We start from the raw sequence: 18,214 nt of genomic DNA, 5'->3' as shown, positions 1-18,214 counted from the left end.
TCCTTTGATGGTAATGTGAAAAGGTAAAATGGTGAAAACAAAACCTACAAAATACTTTTCACCAAAGGATACCTCTCATGTAGAGAAAAGAGATATAAAGTGGCACACAGGCAGATCCTACGATACCGGCAATATTTTGTTCCTAAACTTACTGTTTAATAAGAATGCCTGCTCAGGTATTATTCTTTAGTTTGTATATGTATTATTAAATGTTCCTCATGTATTATATAATTCACTGCACACATCCCAAATAAAATGTCAGATCATGTTATTCCTTTGGCAAAATCCTTCAATGCTTTTGATCTCACTTGGAATACAAATTATGTTGGCTAGTGATTATTTTCCTTATTGGAGATCTATTTTCAGTTTTTCATTTTTTGCTTCCCTAAGTCTGAAAATGTCCTATACATAATAGGTTTGACTTTTAGTAGTTTCACTATGCCCTTTATTTCTGCTAGGGTAGTTTCCAATTCTGCAATTGTGTTTTATTTTTCTTGTGACCTGACTTTATCTCCTTCATCTCCTTGACTTCTTCTTTTGTAACCTTTAACCAGGTTCTTGTTACCTATTCATTTTGTCCTATTTTCTTCTTACGATTTTTTGTTCTTTTCTCACTTCTTATATTCTATGTTGAATACAAATCGGTTTTGTGACATTTTTCTTCTTCCTCTGAATCCTACTCAGTCCTCTACTTTAGCAATAAAAACTTATGATAATCAGCCCCCCCGAAAATATATGACTTTAAAAATAATAACTCTAATAGCACTAAACTGACACTTGTACTTATCTTTACCTGAACACGTTTTATCTTCCAGCCACTATATTATATTAAACATATCTCATATGTTTTTTATTAATTTTAAAAATATCATTGTTATATTTTATTAAATTCACTCTAGTGATGAATAATATGAACTCTAAGAAAGTTGAATAAAAACTTTCTTTAGTGTAGGGTTGGCATATACTGCTATCTGACTTTGGAGTCTCTGTACCTAAATTCTGTCCTTACTGCCACTCTGTTTAAATTATGTTTGAGGGGTGCCTGGATGGCTCAGTTGCTTAAACATCTGACTCTTGATTTTCGTTCAGGTCATGATCTCATGGTTCGTGAGTTTGAGCCTCACGTTGGGCTCTGCACTGACAGTGTGGAGCCCGCTTGGGAATCTCTGTCTTCCTCTCTCTGTCCCTCCCCCGTTCATGTACTTGCATTCTCTCTTTCCTCTCTCTCTCAAAAATAAATAAGCATTTAAAAAACAAATTATGTTTGAATTTGGCACTTCTAAAAATCCAACAATTTGGATTAGGTCTGCTTGTTACTAAAAGAGCTTCAGTTCTAATAAAGCCAAATACAGAAGATCCTTATGTGCCCCCTTTATTTCTACTTACATGTGGAATTTTTAGCTTCTGTCTAGAAACTGAATACAGTTGGATTTAGGTCTTAGGGAGGGGAAAGTGTGAGATAATTATTATTCTGTGTTACTCATTTAGTTACTTAAACCTGAAAAATAGAGGTGCCATTCTGGTTATCTAGTTTGTACACTTTCTGTGTCATGAGCTAGATGGTAAAGTGTTTGGAGGTTTTTAGCTCTTTTTAGACCAAGCAGATGTTTCATGAAGACAAACCATATTTTAAAGCATGAGTAGATTTTTCTCAGTCCACATTTATCAGTTTATAATTAGTTCATCAGTTATTAGATTCTAGTATAAGCTTGTCATCAGTAATAAGGATTGCTAACTTTGTTAAAAGGTCCTATTTGGCACTGTAATAAAAATTTTGGAGACAGTGCATTAGAAGCTACTAGGAAGAAGCAAGTTTGAATCAGAAGTTGATTCTTGCACCTAGATTGAAATCTTGTTTTACACTGTTTTGCTTTGTATATATACCACTCTATGTACATTATTTATGAATATGCTGTCTTTCCAAGTAGATCATCAGCAACTTCAGAGTATGGTTTTGTTTTCTATTTCTCTGTCTCTCTTTTTTTTTTTTTTTTTTTTTTTTTGAGAGAGAGTGAGAGACAGCAGGGGGGAGGCAGAGAGAGAGGGAGAAAGAATCCCAAGCAGGCTCCATACTGTTGGTGCAGAGCCTGACATGGGGCTTGAACCCACAAACTGTGAAATCATGACCTGAGATGAAATCGAGTCAGATGCTTAACCAACTGAGCCACCCAGGCACTCCAGATTTCTATTTCTCTTGATTCTAGTGAATAAATAGTTCGCTAATTAACATTAAGTAAGCTAAGTAAGCATTAAGTAATACCTTAGGGGAGAAATTCTTTTTCTTTTATTCTTAATTTCTCTGAAATATTAGAGATGAACACAGAATATAGAATGAATATAGAAAACGTTCCATACCTTTCTGGATATTAGTGGCATAGAAGAGAGGAATAAAATGTCCAAAATAAAGGTTCTATGTAAATTGCTTACAAAATTAGCTACTTAGCAAACATAATAATCAGGGCCCCAAAAGTGAAATAAATCAAATCTAAAATATGTTAAATGACCATGGCTGGGGAAAGAAAATATTTGAAAATTTAAATTACCCATATTATTCAATAATATCTGTGTCATATTTATTCAGCCTGCATGTTTTCTATTTTTTTTTTAAATTGTTTAATAATCCAAGTTTGGGAAATATAAAAAAACATTGTTCATGTTGGCACTATTTTTGACATTGATGAAATATTACTTAATGCAGTTGTCAAATAAATAGAAGTACCGCAGTCTGTCCTCATTTCTCAGATATTTGCTAATGATGCCTCATAGGAAGAATCACATTTAAAAAGACCATTGTTTTGGAAGGAGTTCATCTGGAAAATCACAGACACTGTGCCTATTTACAAGATAAGTCAGATGTGGGTGATGATAACTATTTGCCTGTGTTAATGTAAAGACTAATTATTTGATGTTTTGCCAACTTTCAAGTCATACTGAAAAAATTTACAATAATCAATGGATTATTTCAAAGTGGAAATATTGGAGGCTTTGTATAAGGGTTAGAAACTTCTTGGAAATTAAGAACTTTACAGATTCTCAACAATTTGTGTGCATGTGTGTATGTATAAAAAGGCATCTGTGATACATGAGCAGTACTGAGACATTTAGATAATTACCAGTCATCATAAGTAGGCTATCATAACCTCAAAAGTATATCTATATATAGTCAAGAGACATAAATGATCTAGGAATGAAGTCTTCGTCTGCCTTGTGTACCTGGTAAATTTCAAATTCTACACTCAAAAGAATGACTATCACAAAGGTGAAGAATCAGGCTGAAGAAGTACTAATTATGACACTTTTATGAGACTCAAACCAATCTTCTGTGAATTTCTTTCACATTTCACATTTTAAACTTATATATTTAAGCCAGACTCAAGAAAGAAAAATGGAATTAGAGTGATAGGATTACATTTTGGGAGGGAATATGAGTTGTGTATTTGTCATCATCATGTCTTTAAATATTTATGTGGAATTCACATGAGTTTGGTATCTATCCAGAAGTATTTATTATTTTCAGAATCTTCTACTGTTAATTAATATTAGGAATAGTTACTTAGGCTCTTTATCTTTTCATATATATCAGGAGTCAATTATTTAATGGAAAAATAAATCCTCACTTGTTTTAAAACACTGTATTTACACAATTTTCTATAATCACAGCATGTTTTATCTGTGGAAGATTTAACCCTTCCCTGGAAGAATAAGCTATAAGATATGGTCTGCCTAATGGTGACCACAACTTTGATGCCCAGTTGGTGACCAAATCTCAGTAATCTTGGGCTAAGTCCATCATATTTCCCTGCCAAGCTAGCTTCTTCTTTCTGCTATTTTAGTAAACTGATGTCTCTATGTAGTTGGTTGGCAGCCAGGAATGTGGAGGTATTCTAGACACCCTCTTCTTTTGTTTTACTCATAGTCTTTCACCAAATCATATACATTGCACATTTTCACATATTATGAATTTGTCCCCTCCTGACCACCACTACTGTAGAGTTTTTGTCAATACCCTTATCATCTCTTTGGGCTAATGAAGTGCTCCTCTAGTCACCCATCTGTCATTCTGTTGCCTTGCATAATGGCTCTATGTCATCAGCTGATAAATTAGAAAATCCTTAAATTGTCCGTAAAGTGTCCTTAGGATCCTACATAAGTTGGCCCCTGTTTGCTCCTTTCATCTGGTCTCTTTCCAGTCTCTCAAACTGAACCCTAGTTGTAGCCATTCCAAATTTCATACAGTTTTCTAATAATTCTAGGCTTTTCCTAACTGCTTCTCTTTATGTTGTTCTTCACTAAAAGTTAGCCCCACTCCCCACCTTCTTTCACCATGTGCCTTAGTTGGCATACTCATTTTTCAACATTCAGATCAAATAGGTAAAATTGATAACTTTCTTTTGTGTCCTGTATACACATAGGTCTTTCACATTCACAGTACCTATGACACTTTTTTCATACACATCTATTTACTTGTGTGTTTTGCCACAATGGAATGAAAGCTGCTCAGATATTGACATTCTACTTTATTCATCTTTGTGTCTTCAGAAAATTGCAAAATTTTTTTATGGTTAATAAATACTTATTGAATTGATAGATGAAGTAACAAAAGTTAATACCTGGGTTTTCAATAGGCATTTCAGGTGGAAGTCATATTTTTTGATTACTGTTGAGAGGCACTGTCTGGAAAGAAAAAAAATGACTTTGTCTAAAAGTGGGTAAGAAAACTTATATTAACTTTAGCATATTTATCATAAGTTCTGTTTTGTCCATGATTCTATAGCAGACATGGCTTAAAAAGGATTGCTACTGACACGGTTTTAAAAACCATTTCGGAAGGATGTTTATAAACTTTGTGTAACTTGATAGCCTACAGACATATCTGAAAACTTTAGAACTCCAAAGAAATCCATGACAAATTAACTAAACCTCTCAAAGACTGTTCACAATATCAAACTATTCTTACTTCAAAATGTAAGTTATGAAAGGATTTATGAGCAGATAATGACAAATACTAACATCAAGAATTGTTAAATATGCAAACACTTGTAGAGAATTGCTCTCAGAATTAATGACATATATTTATAATAGATAAGGCTGTCTTTGGCATCAAACCTCTGTATCTTTTTGCCCTAAGCTTCCCTTATTTCTCCAACCTTATCTATGTTTAGGTGGAATACGTGTGAGATGAGCAGAGGTTCTTCTTACTTCACTAATCAAAATTATTTTCCAAACATCATGACTTTCTCTTCCTACTTCTCTTCCTGAAAACTGCTGAATTGAACAAATCATACAACACAAAAAGTGTTAAAGACACACCAATGTGTTTTACAATAACTGCCTTCTCAGCCTTTATTAAATCATCACTTCAGTTGGATTAAATCTGACAGTTCAAAGACAAAACGCATTGACCATGTAAAAAATCAGTGGAGGTATAGGAAAAGAATAGTGAAAGATTTGGCTATTGAAGGGAGGGTTTTTATATAAAATATGACCCCAAAACTTAAAAGACCCTCAAGAATATATACCCTCAGCACCTTGCTGTTAAGCATTATATTTATTTTATAGAAAAAACCCTGGAAACTAATGAAGGTATATGATTTGCCCAACTTCTAAGAGGAAATTAAGTCAGGGAAGAGTGAAACTGAAAATAAAGCTCCTGCCATCTAGTGTGTGATCTTTTAATGGCACCATAAAGTAGTCTGAGGAGGGAAGGCAGAATAGCATTGTATTACAGAGAGCAGTCTTGGAGGTCTCCAACTTGGAGGTCTCCAAGATGGCAAAGTACGAGATCCCAGTCTCTGTATTCTCACAATTAGACAACTATCTATGAACAAAAACAGCTCTGGGAGAGGTTAGGAATCCTTGCAAGAAACTTTGACAACACTGTAGAACAAGAAACCCTGAGAATAACCACACAGAAATGGGAGGGCACTTTCATTTTGCCTGCATCATCTCATCCTGCAGGCCAGCACTGCTCACTGTCCATAGGGAAATCCCCTTGCTGGGAAAGGGACAGTAGGTGAGCCAACAGCTTCCCCCAGCCTTTTGGGACACTGCAAGAAGGACCTGCATTGATTTTACCCTACCCAGAGACCAGCAAAGCTGAGATATGTAAAGACGGCCAGGAACAAGGAAGAAGGGGCTGCCAGCATCAGTAGTGTAGGGGGAGTTACTATGGTTCCCAGTGGCCTGCAATGCAGAGGGCCCCAGTACCTTTCACCACTGGAGAAATCAACAGCCAACACAGCAGCTGCAGAGCCGCAGGCAGATTTCACTGTTTCCCTCCCCCTATCACACACAGGTATTCATATTCACAAACAGCAGCTGCTTGAGTCCCTCCCAGCTCCCTTTCCTACCCACTGCCACCCTAAGGCTCACTGGCAGCTGGTTCCCAAGGTGTGCACCTGCAAGCCCTTGGCCTGGTTTCTGTACTGGCCTTCACTGCCATGCACATGTTTTAGGGAGACGCTGCAGGCACAGGAATGCACACCAATTGCCAGGACCCCCACAGAGGCTTGTGGGCCTGGTTCTGGCCCTGTTTCCTGTGACTGGCCTACACTGTTGGGCTTGCTTGCAACAAGCCACTCCAGCTGTGTACCTGTATCTAACCAGCCTGAATCCCATAATAGCCTTCATTGCTGTGCACATGACCAAGGTGAGACTGCAGCCACAGGAGTGCATACCAACATCCAGGGCCCCACAGTGCCAGTGCACCTACAGTTAGTCGTAGCCTTTGCTGCCAGCCCTGCCCTCCCCCTTACTATATGTATGTCTGCAACCAGTTCCTGCCACTACATAGGCACTTGCAGCTGACACCCAAACTCTATGTGTGCGTGCCACCAACTCTAGCAACAACCATTGCCTACCCTGGGCCCTAGCTGCTGGACCCAGAAACACCACTGAAGATGCCAACAGCACTTGTTAAAGATGTTGTAGGCCCCAGTGGCCTGAGCTGAGGAGACATCACATTCACCAGACCTGGGTCTTCCACATGACTGTATACTTGGTGCCCTGCACCACTAGACTCACAGCCATAGCATGCTCCAGTGTGCCTCACCTACAGGTGAAGATCCTGTACTGAGGTCAGCCTATAAAGTCTGGAAGATGTGACTGCTTCTTCCCAGGCCCAGACATCTAGGCAAGGCTCCAGGGATCATAAAGAGTCAGGGAAATATGACACCACCAAAGGAACACAGTCAACTTAAAGCAACTGACCCCAAAGACATGGAGCCACATGAATTGCCTGACAAAAAATTCAAAATAATTATTCTAAAGATGCTCAGAGAAATATAAGAGAACACAGAAAGACAATTTAATGAACTCATCAAAACAATGTAAGAACACAATGAGAAGTCCAATAAAGGTATAGAAAACATAAAAAAAAGAACAAGAGTTTTGGAGATAAGAAATACAATGGCCGAACTGAAGAATTCAATATAGAGCTTCAGCAGAAGAAGGGACCAAGCAGAAGAAAAAAATCAGTAAGCTCAAAGACAGATTATTTGAAATTACCTAAGCAGAAGAACAAAAACAAAATTAAAAAAAGTAAAAAAGGAATTTAAAAAGTCTATGGGATTCATGGGGCCCCATAAAGAGAAACATGCGTATGTCATTGGAGTCCTGAAAGAAGAAGATAAGAGAAAGGAGCTGAAAGCTTAGTTAAATAATGGCTTTTGAACTTCCCAAACCTGGGGAGATATTTGGACATTATGAAGTAATAGGTTACCCTATAATTTCAATCCAAAATGATCTACTCCAAGACACATAACAAAATAAAATGGTCTAAAATCAAATACAAAGAGAAAATTTCAAAAGCAGCAAGAGAGAATAATTTTTCCTCATAAAAAAATCACCATAAAGCTATCAGTGGATTTCTCAGCAGAAATCCAACAAACTAGGAGAGTAGGATGATAAGTGTAAGTTGCTGAAAGAAAAAAAACAAAACAAAACAAGAAAGACCCCTGCCAACTAAGAATACTTTACCCAACACAATTGTCCTTCAGAAATGAAGGTGAAATAAAGACTGTCACAAACAAAGGAAAGGAGTTCTTCAGCACAAGGCATGCCTTAGAAAAAATGCTAGTTCCTCAAGCTGAAATGAAAAGATGCTAATTAGTAACAGGAAAACATGAAAATATACAACACACTTTACTGGAAAGACAAGTATATAGTCTAATATAGTAATAATGATGTGTCAATTACTTAACTCTAGTATAGAGATTAAGGAAAAATATTAAAAATAGCTAAAGTTTCATATTGTCAATAGATATATAATACAAAGAGGTATAAATTCTGACATCAAAAGCATAAAATGTTAGGACAGAGTAAAACGTAGAGTTTTTATGCAAATAAGGTTAAATTGCTATCAGCTTAAAAGACTGTTATAAGATATTTCAAGTAAACCTCAGAGTAACCACAAAACAAAAACCTATCACAGATATGCAAAGGTAAAGAGAAGAAATTAAAGTATACTACTATGGCCAATCATCAATTCAGGAAGAGAGAAAGGAACAGAAAAAGAAAGAAGAAAGAAAAAAAGAAAGAAGAAGACAGACAGACAGACAGAAAGAAAGAAAGGCTACAAAACAAAACAATTAACAAGATGGCAATAGTGAGTCATTAACTATCAATTATTATTTTAAATGTAAAGTTTTTCAGTCAAAGGACAGCTAGTAGCTGAATGGATGAAAAAAGACAAATATACTGCCTGCAAGAGATTCCCTTCAGCTTGTAGAGCATACATATATTCATAGTGAAGGGATGGAAGAAGGTACTTCATGTATAATAGAGACCAGAAGATAGTAGAGGTAGCTGTACTTATATTACACAAAGTAGACTTTTTTTAAAATTTTTTTTTCAACATTTATTTATTTTTGGGACAGAGAGAGACAGAGCATGAACGGGGGAGGGGCAGAGAGAGAGGGAGACACAGAATTGGAAAGTAGACTTTAATTTAAAAGCTGTTACAAGAAACAAAGAAGGATCAAAAGAGACTATTATGAACAATTATATGCTAAAAAAATTGGACAACCTGGAAGAAGTGAACAAATTCCTAAAAAATATGACCTACCAAGACTGAATCAGGAAGAAATAGAAAATCCAAATAGACCAATAATAAGAAGATTAAATCAGTAATTAAAAACCACCCAACAAAGAAAAATTCAGGAGCAGATAGCTTCATGGGTAAATCCTACCAAATATTTAAGTAAAAATTAATGCCAGTTCTTGTCAAACTCTTCCACGAACATGAAGAGGTTGGGACACTCCCAAACTCATTATATGAAGTTAGAATTACCCTGATGCCAAAGCCAGATAAGGACAATACAGAAAAAGAAAACTATGAGCCAATATCCCTGAAGATTATAGATGCAAAAATTCTCAACAAAATACTTGCAAACCAAATTCAACAGCATATTAAAAGTATTATATACCCCATGACCAAGTAAAATTTGTCCCTGGGATGCAAGGATGATTCAACTACACAAATCAATAAATTTAATAAAGCACATAAATAAATCATTGATCATCTCAATAGAAGCAGAAAAAGCATTTGAAAAAATGTAACATCCTCTCATTATGAAAACTTTCAACAAATTGGGTATAGAAGGAACACATCTCAACATAATAAAGTGTACATATGACAACCCACAGCTATCATCATACTCCATGGTGAGAGGTTGAAAGTACTTCCTTTCAGGGGTGGCTGGGTAGCTCAGTTGGTTAAGCACCCAATTTTGGCTCAGGTAATGATCTCACAGTTTGTGAGTTTGAGCCCTGTGTCGGGCTCTGTGCTGACACCTCAGAGCCTGGAGACTGCTTCAGATTCTGTCTCCCTCTCTCTCTCTGCCCCTCCTCCACTCATGCTCTGTCTCTCTCTGTCTCTCAAAAATAAAATAAACATTAAAAAAATTTTAGAAAATACTTCCTCTAAGAGCAGGAACAAGATAAGTGTTCCCACTCTCACTCCACCTATTCAACATAGTACTAGAAGTCTTACAGTAATCAGGCAAGAAAATGAAATAACAGGCATTCAATCTCAAAGGGAGAAGTAAAACTGTCTGTTTGATGATGGTACAGTCTTGCATATAGAAAATTCTGAAGAATCCACCAAAATACTGTTAGAACTAATGAATGAATTCTATAAAGTTTCAGGATGCAAGATAAATACATACAAATCAGTTGAGTTTCTATACACTAACAATGAAAGTTTTGAAAAATAAAAAAGTTTTACTTACAATAGCATCAAAACAAAAACAAAACCAAAAAAAACCTCAGGAATAAAATTTAACCAAGGAAGTGAAAGAGCTATACACTGAAAGCTATGAGACATTGATGAAAGAAATCAAAACACATAAATAGAATGGCATCCACGTTTTTATATCAGAAAAGTTACTATTGTTAAAATGTTCATACTACCCACAGCCATCTATAGATTCAATTTATTTTTTTTAAGTAAGCTCTATACCCAACATGAAGCTTGAACTCACTACCCTGAGATCAAGAGTAGCATGCTCTACCAACTGAGCTAGCCAGACATCCCTATTCAATATAATTTTATCAAAGTTCCAGTGCTATTCTTCACAGAAATAAGAAAAATAATCCTAAAATTAATACATAACCACAAAATATCCGGCAGAGCCAAAGCAATCCTGAGAAAGAACAAATCTGGAGGCATTACACTTCCTGACTTCAAATTATATCACAAAGATTTGGGAATCAGAAGTATTATGACACTGATATAAAAACAGACACATAGATGTATTGAATAGTCTTGAGAGCCCAGAAACAAACCTACACATATATGGTCAAGTAATATTTGACAAGGAGCCAAGAATAATAAGTGGGGAAAGGATAGTCTCTTCAATAAATAGTTTGGGATAACTGGATATTCTCATGCAAAAGAATGAAATTGCACTCTATCTTAAACCTAAAACAGCAAAGGAAAGAATGCATAAAGTGAAAAGGCAACCTAGTTTATGGGAGGAAATATTTGCAATCCATATATCTGATAAGGGGTTAATATCCAAAATGTGTAAGGAGCTCATACAACTCAATAGTGAAAAATCAATCCGATTTAAAAAATGGGCAGAGGACTTGAGTAGACATTTGCCTTAAAAATATATACAAATGGCCAACAAGCACATGAATAACAAGTACGTAAACAATATCACTAATCATCAGGAAAATGCTACACTTGACTTTAGCTCAAAGGCTGAAAAGAAATGGGGAAATGCAAATCAAAATCACAATTAATATCCCCTCACACCCCTTAGAATGGCTATTATCACAAAGACTCTGGTCAAGGCTATTCAGAAAAGGGAATCCTGGTGTACTGTTGGGAATGTAAATTGGTTCAGCCACTATGGAAAACAGTATGAAGTTTCCTCAAAAAATAAAAAAATAGAACTAACATATCATCCAGCATTCCCCACTTCTAGTATTCAAAAGAAATTAAATCACTATCTTGAAGAGATAGCCGCACTCCCAAGTTCATTGCAGCGTTATTCACAATAGCCAAGACATAGAAACAACCTAAATGTCCATCAATGGATGAATGGATAACACGTGTACATATACATATACACACACACATATAATGTTATTATATATAAGATGTATATATACACACATATATAATGCTATTATATATGTGAAAAATATATAATATATATCAATACTATAAATGCTATATATAAAATAAAAAATATATAATTTAATGTTGTATACAATATTAATAGTTAAGTGGAATAAGTGCTGAGTGTTAGACATTTGGTTTTAGTCCTGGCTATGGCATTAATTATCTGTATGATGGTTGACAAACTTTTAAGCTTTTCTGTGTTTTAGTTTCCTTACCAGAGGAGAAGCAGCAATGCCCTGGGGTTAAAGGGAAGGGGTGGAGGAATTAGATTTTGAGATTAGTCTGTGCCTGCCGGGGTTCCTCCAGTCTCTGTGGTGGCAGAGCTGTTGTGTTACCCGAATTTAACTCCGTGGACACTTGTATTGCACAATGGTCAAGGTCACCAGACTTCTGTGAGGGGGCTGGCAATGGCAGGGTAAGACAGAAAGAGAAGGAAAACTGTCTTGCTCTCCCCTTCTTCTCACAGCTTCCCCTTGTCTCTCTGTGCCCCAGACAGCATCTACCTACATACAAGTGACAGTCCTCCACCAAACCAGTTCAGAACAGTCCTTTGTCTCCCAAGGATTTCCCACTTTTTAAAGAATTTGTCAGATTTGATGCTTTCCTCTAAGTTTTTTTTTTTTTTTTTGGATAAATTTATTTTGGAATGAGGAAACTACAGCTGTTGTTAATATGCCATTTTGATGGGAACCTATACCTGATCCATGTAATTAGCTATAAAATAAAAGTTTAGATTAGGATATATTCAAAGTCCTCTGTAGTCCTACCCATTCTGTGATTTTGTTGTGTGAGGATGAATATTTTGGGGGAAATAAAGAGAGGCATACAGGGAAAGACAGAATAGTTTTAATAAAAGAATAGGGTCTTTGCAAATTTCACACAGCCCTGATTTCTGTCCTACCACTAATGAACTGAATAGCCTTATGGAAGTTATTTAACCTTCCAGAACTTGGGTTTCTTTGATTCTGAAGTAAATTTTGTGTCTTATCACAGGGCTGTAGGGAGAATTAGATGAGATAATGCATGTAAAATGTACAATAACTCCACTAAGTGATTGATAGCTATTATGAATAGTCACTAAAAACTATTTTAACTCCTATTTTTTATATCAGGCTTTGCTTTGGAGATTATGATATATACCACCCATACCCGATTTTTTGCTCATTCAGCTCAGAACAACTTTAATTTCAGATAAACCCATACTGTAGCACTGATATCTTCTCCCGGGCTAGCTTCCTGATGGGTCTATTCTTTCAAATAATACACGCATACATTTAGATATGAGAATCAGTTAGGATATGTTCATTTACTGTCATTTGAGTTTTCCAGTTTGAATTCATGCTCCTCTGTTTATGATATACCAGTTATTTTCAGGGAATTCAAGAAAAATTTAAAGCAGGATGTGGTGACTTTCAAAGTGTGGAAATTCGGTTATACAAAGAGCTTAGTGACACATGCACACGCAAATTCACGAAATGAATGAGGAAAAAAATTCTTGAAAACATAATAACCGGTAGCAGAGATATTTTAAAATGAATGTTAGATTGTTCTGGAAGGTGTTAGCAGCTCTTCAAATGTATCTGAATAGCTGTGAAGAATAGATAATTATTAACAGAATTTGCCAAAGGGAGATATCTATTAAAAGTACAATAGCTTCCACGGTACTAACGAAAGGACAGTTTTTACAGTCAACTGAAAAATATTGTGATTTGGCACTTGAGAACTTGGTCAGAAAGTAGTCTTGGAACAAAATAAAATGTCTTACCTGGATATTTTCCAAATATGCATAAATTCTAGAAGTTGGTTCAGATAAAACTGACTGTGGTCATCTTCATGCTGTAGACAGCAGAATATATTAATATTTATAGAGTGAATAGGAATGAGTACCAGATAAAAATAGGTCTGTGGCTTCCTGCTGTCATTTTATTCACCTCTTTTGATAACCCTCATTCATCATTTTAATACTTTGTTTTAAAGACTTTGTAAGACTCTTCTTAACTCTATAAGCATTCTTTTCAAAAATGAATCAGAAAGCTGAGCTTTGGGAGAGGATAAACTTCAAGGACAGAGGAAAAGCATCCTGGCATCACCAAGGTCGAACATTAAGTTCTCCTAGCAGAGGGCAGTTTTGCAGACTGGTTCTCTCACATACATGCACATTTTCTTTACATTTAGGCTATGGATGCCATGGCAGTGTGTGGCCTGACAGCTTGCCAGATCAGTTGGCAGGCCTAGAATGAGCTCCCATTTTTCAGCTTCACCACACCTTGCCTCCCAAATGTGAGTGTAACAGAACTTTCTATTTCGTGAACATTGAAGTGTGCTAATGAGTGACAACTATAAATTCCAGGAGTTTTCAGGAGGCATGTGTTTTCTCCCAAGATTAGCAGAAACTACTTATCATAAACTATCAGTCCTGTGGTCCATACGCATAAACACACACGCGTGCGTGCACGCACGCACACACACACACACACATTTTCACACCATAACTCCTTGATTAGCTCTTCTGCAACAGGCATTCATGAAGATCCTGTGCAAGTCTGCAAAGGAGAATGCAATATAACTTCCCCATAATTGCACCATTTTCACTATACACAGCTGTTAAGTTTGAAAGCTTAATGCCTGGAGTGCATGCAATCTTGGATGTTAATACACAATCTATTTTTAAAACTGCCTATTAGAGCTCCTGACAGAAAACATCAGAAGGAAAACCTTTATATGGCTTAAGGTCAAAGGTGTATTATTGGGCTCTTTTGTGAGGAAGAAAGAAGTTGTTACATGGAGAGAATAAGGTCATAACTGTGATACAATACCTTAAATGCACGGTAAAAAACAAACAAAAAAAAAAAAACAAAAAAAAACCCCAAAAACTTTCAGAAGAAGAAAAGAAACTTCTTTCAGAAGTTAAAACAACCAAAGCAAGCATATAAATAATGACTTATTTGCATCTTTCTGTATAGCATAATCATATTCATTTTAAAACCACTTTATTTGGCTTCCAGAGATGCCTTTGGGGGAGAAATTGGCCTTTGTCATATTGTCACTTACAGGGAAAGTTTTGTTTTGTTTTGTTTTGTTCTTATTTAAGGGAGCTCAAAAGTCTAGAGAACAGTCTTGAGCAGTTGTCCATGGAATATATCATACACTTTACTTTTCTCCAAAGCTGAAGGCATACCTTCATCTTAAGGAAAAAGTTAAGGTTTCTTTTTTTTCCTTTTTCATACAAAAATCTGCTCTCTGTGTTCTGTGAGTTTCCTTGAGCTAAAATGAAATTTGATTTTATGATTAATGTCAACAATGTTGAAAATACTTATCAAATTTGAGAGACATAAAGAGAACATTTTTTTAAAGACTCAATTATACACATCTAGTCAAGATGGAGATTGTAAAATTTTGAAATTTAGAAAGATTTATATGGACTGTCAAACTATTTTATGAATAATCTCATGGAACAAGAATTAAATTACCATATTTCTGTATAACACAAGCAATTTTAAAATAGGAAAGGCATCTGAGATGAATTGAATAGTACAATGTGTCTTGTACAATTAGAGAACTCTAAAAGTATCTACTGAAAGGCAATGGTGTCAATAAACTTAATGAAATGATAATTATCATAATGTTCCTAGCATTATATAGAAGAAATAAGCCATTGTATGTTGTTTTACTGGAAAGAAAATATAATTGTTTATAAATGTTTTCATACAGCTAAAATTATGAAAACTGTAGAGAATTTTGAAACCACTTTAAACAGTAGGATCAAGAGAGAAGAACATTCAGTATCTCCCTACCATATAGAGTTTGTAATGGTAAAAAGCTAAAATGCCATCCCTAATTCTATGACATTAATAACTGATACTTACGTAGTCCCAGTTAGGCACAGGCACTGCTTTAGGCTTTCATTTACATTTCTTAATTAAGTTACAATAATAATCATATTAGGTAAATAGTATTATTCACATTTTTTAACAAGGAAAGTAGGGTGAATATAATAATTTATCCAAGAGAAGACATTTGAATTTGGTAGTATGGATCTGCAATCTCTGTTTTTAAACAAGATGCCAAGTTAGCAAATTTAACACTCTTTATTTATATTTATGGGGAGAACTAGGTTTATATGTTCTAGGATTTATACATAGAAATGATTACCACCCCTGATTCATCTGTGTCAGGTGTTCTTACTCCAGGCTTTAGAAGCATAGTTATCTCTTTCTTTTGAAGCACATATCTCTATCAGACTTTTAAATGTATATTTGTTTATTGTATGTCTTCTTTACCAGAAAGAAAACTCTGCATTCTAGAATAAGTACTGAAATGTCTTGTTTGTCTTTGTATCTCCAGGTTTTAGAAGAGTGCCTATATGGTAGTTGATGAATAAATGAGTATCTGTCTGCACGTATATGTTTCCTAAGACATAATTCTGAATTTTAAGTAGGTTCGCTAACTTGTTCATTCACTATGTAAGACCCTCAAAGACAAGTACTAAATATTGCATGTAAAAAATATTCAATAAATATATGCTGAATTGGGGCACCCGGGTGGCTCAGTTGGTTAAGCATCTGACTTCAGCTCAGGCCATGATCTCACAGTTCATAAATTGAAGCCCCAAGTCAGGCTCTGTGCTGACAGCCTGGAGCCTGCTTCAGATTCTGTATCTCCCTCCCTTTCTGCCTCTCCCCTGCTCACACTCTGTCTCTCTCTCTCTCTCTTAAAAATAAACACTAAATTTTTAAAAAATATTTGTTGAATTAATTGTTTTTAGATTATATATAATGTACTTGCATAGTATCTTAAAGTAAACCCTTATAGATTTTAATAAGGATGTAATATCTTCTCTTTGAAATATGATGCTAAAAAATCTTTCAAGAACCAGTATTTGGGCGAATAGAGACATGGGGTGCCTTTTTAATAGTTTGTGTGGAGGCTACCACTGCTCTTTAACTGAGAGTCAGAATCAGTTGAATCCCCTGTGCACTAAGCCCTTTGAAGTCTGGGATGTTGTTGATTTTGTTCCGTACTCTAACCTACTACACCACAGTGATATAGTTAATATGTGAGTAAATGGAGAATATATAAACTTCAGTGTCATCAAGCATATTATCTATTTTTAAATGTTTATTTATTTTGAGAGAGAGAGGGAGGGCAGAAACACACACACACACACACATACACACACAGAGAGAAAGAGAGAGAGAGAGAGAGAGAGAGAGACAGAGAGAGAGAGAGACAGAGAGAGACAGAGAGAATCCCAAGCAGCCTCTGTCCTGCCAGCTTAGAGCCCCATGCAGGGCTTCATCTCATGGACCATGAAATCATGACCTGAGCTGAAATCGAGTCGGGTGCTCAACCAACTGAGCCACCCAGGCACCCCATCTATTTTTAAATAACAGTGTTAGTGTAGGAGAAGTTGCGGTTGAGAAAAAGCATTTATACTTTTTATCTGTAAATTGTTGAATTGGCCAAGAGATGGTGATATTCACTATAGGAAGTAAAGTTTGTGAGTTGAAGCATAAAAAAAGCAGCCATGTAACTTAAATCCCGCTATGATCCAAATGAGACATTGAAAATCAGGAATTTCTAGTGATAATTATACACTTCACACCCAGAAATGACTATATTCTTGTCCCTAGATATGATGATGACAACAGCCCATAGATATTACATTGGCTGGAATTATGATATAGTGAGCTCTATGACTAGACTAGCTGTGCTCAAATTTCATCTCCTTCTTTAGTAGCTATGAGACTTTAGGCTGAGAACAGCCTTACTCTTCTGAATTTTCAGTACTTTTATTTAAAAAAAAGGAAAATAATAGTAATTATCACTTTTTTTTGCTCTTGATTTATTGTGAATAAATACATATAAAGCACTGATAACAGTACTTGGCATCTAATATATACTTAATATGGTTAATCATCATGGAACACCTATCATATCCCAGACTTTGAGGTAAGTGAATATAGCCATGGAAAACAAAACTATATATATATACATATATGTACATATATATATATATATATATATACATATATGTACATATATATATATATATATATATATATATATATACATATATATATACACATCCCAACTATACTTGTCATGTAGGTTGATAGCATAAAGTATGGGCTATGGAGACTGAGTGGGGTCAAATCCAAGCTCCTCTGCTTACCAGTTCCATGAATATGATCTGGGCATGGCCATGGAGCTCCTTGTGATTCAGTTTCTTTATTTTTAATAGTATTTGCCACATAGAATTATTGTGAAGATTAAATAAAGTCCCAGACTTAAAATATATGTCAGCATACATTGTATTCGAGTAGTGGTGTTAAATGGATTTAAATATAAACCTTAATTTACATGAAATTGAAATGTTAGTGATTTGTGAATTGCTACCAATGAAATAAGTTATTTTTTAGCAACATGAAAGTTCTCAAGGAGAGTAGAAATTCTAATCATATATTTTCGCTTCTTCCCCCATGTTGAAATGAAACATGATGATTTTAGCTCTTTCAAAACATTGAGGACAATTTGAAGACTCTTATGTTTATTAATATTGAGAGTATTAGTTGTACTTTA

The 18,214-nt window shown here is 35.4% G+C and overlaps 1 protein-coding gene across 5 annotated transcripts in view; it reads right to left on the bottom strand.

Moving 5' to 3' along the window:
* The window catches only part of PIK3C2G (phosphatidylinositol-4-phosphate 3-kinase catalytic subunit type 2 gamma), a 347,688-nt gene that overhangs the window by 268,393 nt on the left and 61,081 nt on the right, over positions 1-18,214 (bottom strand). For all 5 annotated transcript variants that reach the window (XM_006933551.4, XM_045061454.1, XM_019834592.3 and 2 more), the window contains exons 7-8: positions 13,398-13,468; positions 4,611-4,674 (exon numbers count right to left, since the gene is read on the bottom strand). In XM_006933551.4, coding sequence (XP_006933613.3) covers positions 4,611-4,674; positions 13,398-13,468 — 135 coding nt within the window. The remainder of the gene's footprint in view (positions 1-4,610; positions 4,675-13,397; positions 13,469-18,214) is intronic.

This window comes from Felis catus, chromosome B4, assembly GCF_018350175.1.
Source record: "Felis catus isolate Fca126 chromosome B4, F.catus_Fca126_mat1.0, whole genome shotgun sequence".
Taxonomy (NCBI): domain Eukaryota; kingdom Metazoa; phylum Chordata; class Mammalia; order Carnivora; family Felidae; genus Felis; species Felis catus.
Note: the sequence above shows the minus strand (reverse complement) of the source record. Positions and strands in the feature narration are given on the sequence as shown.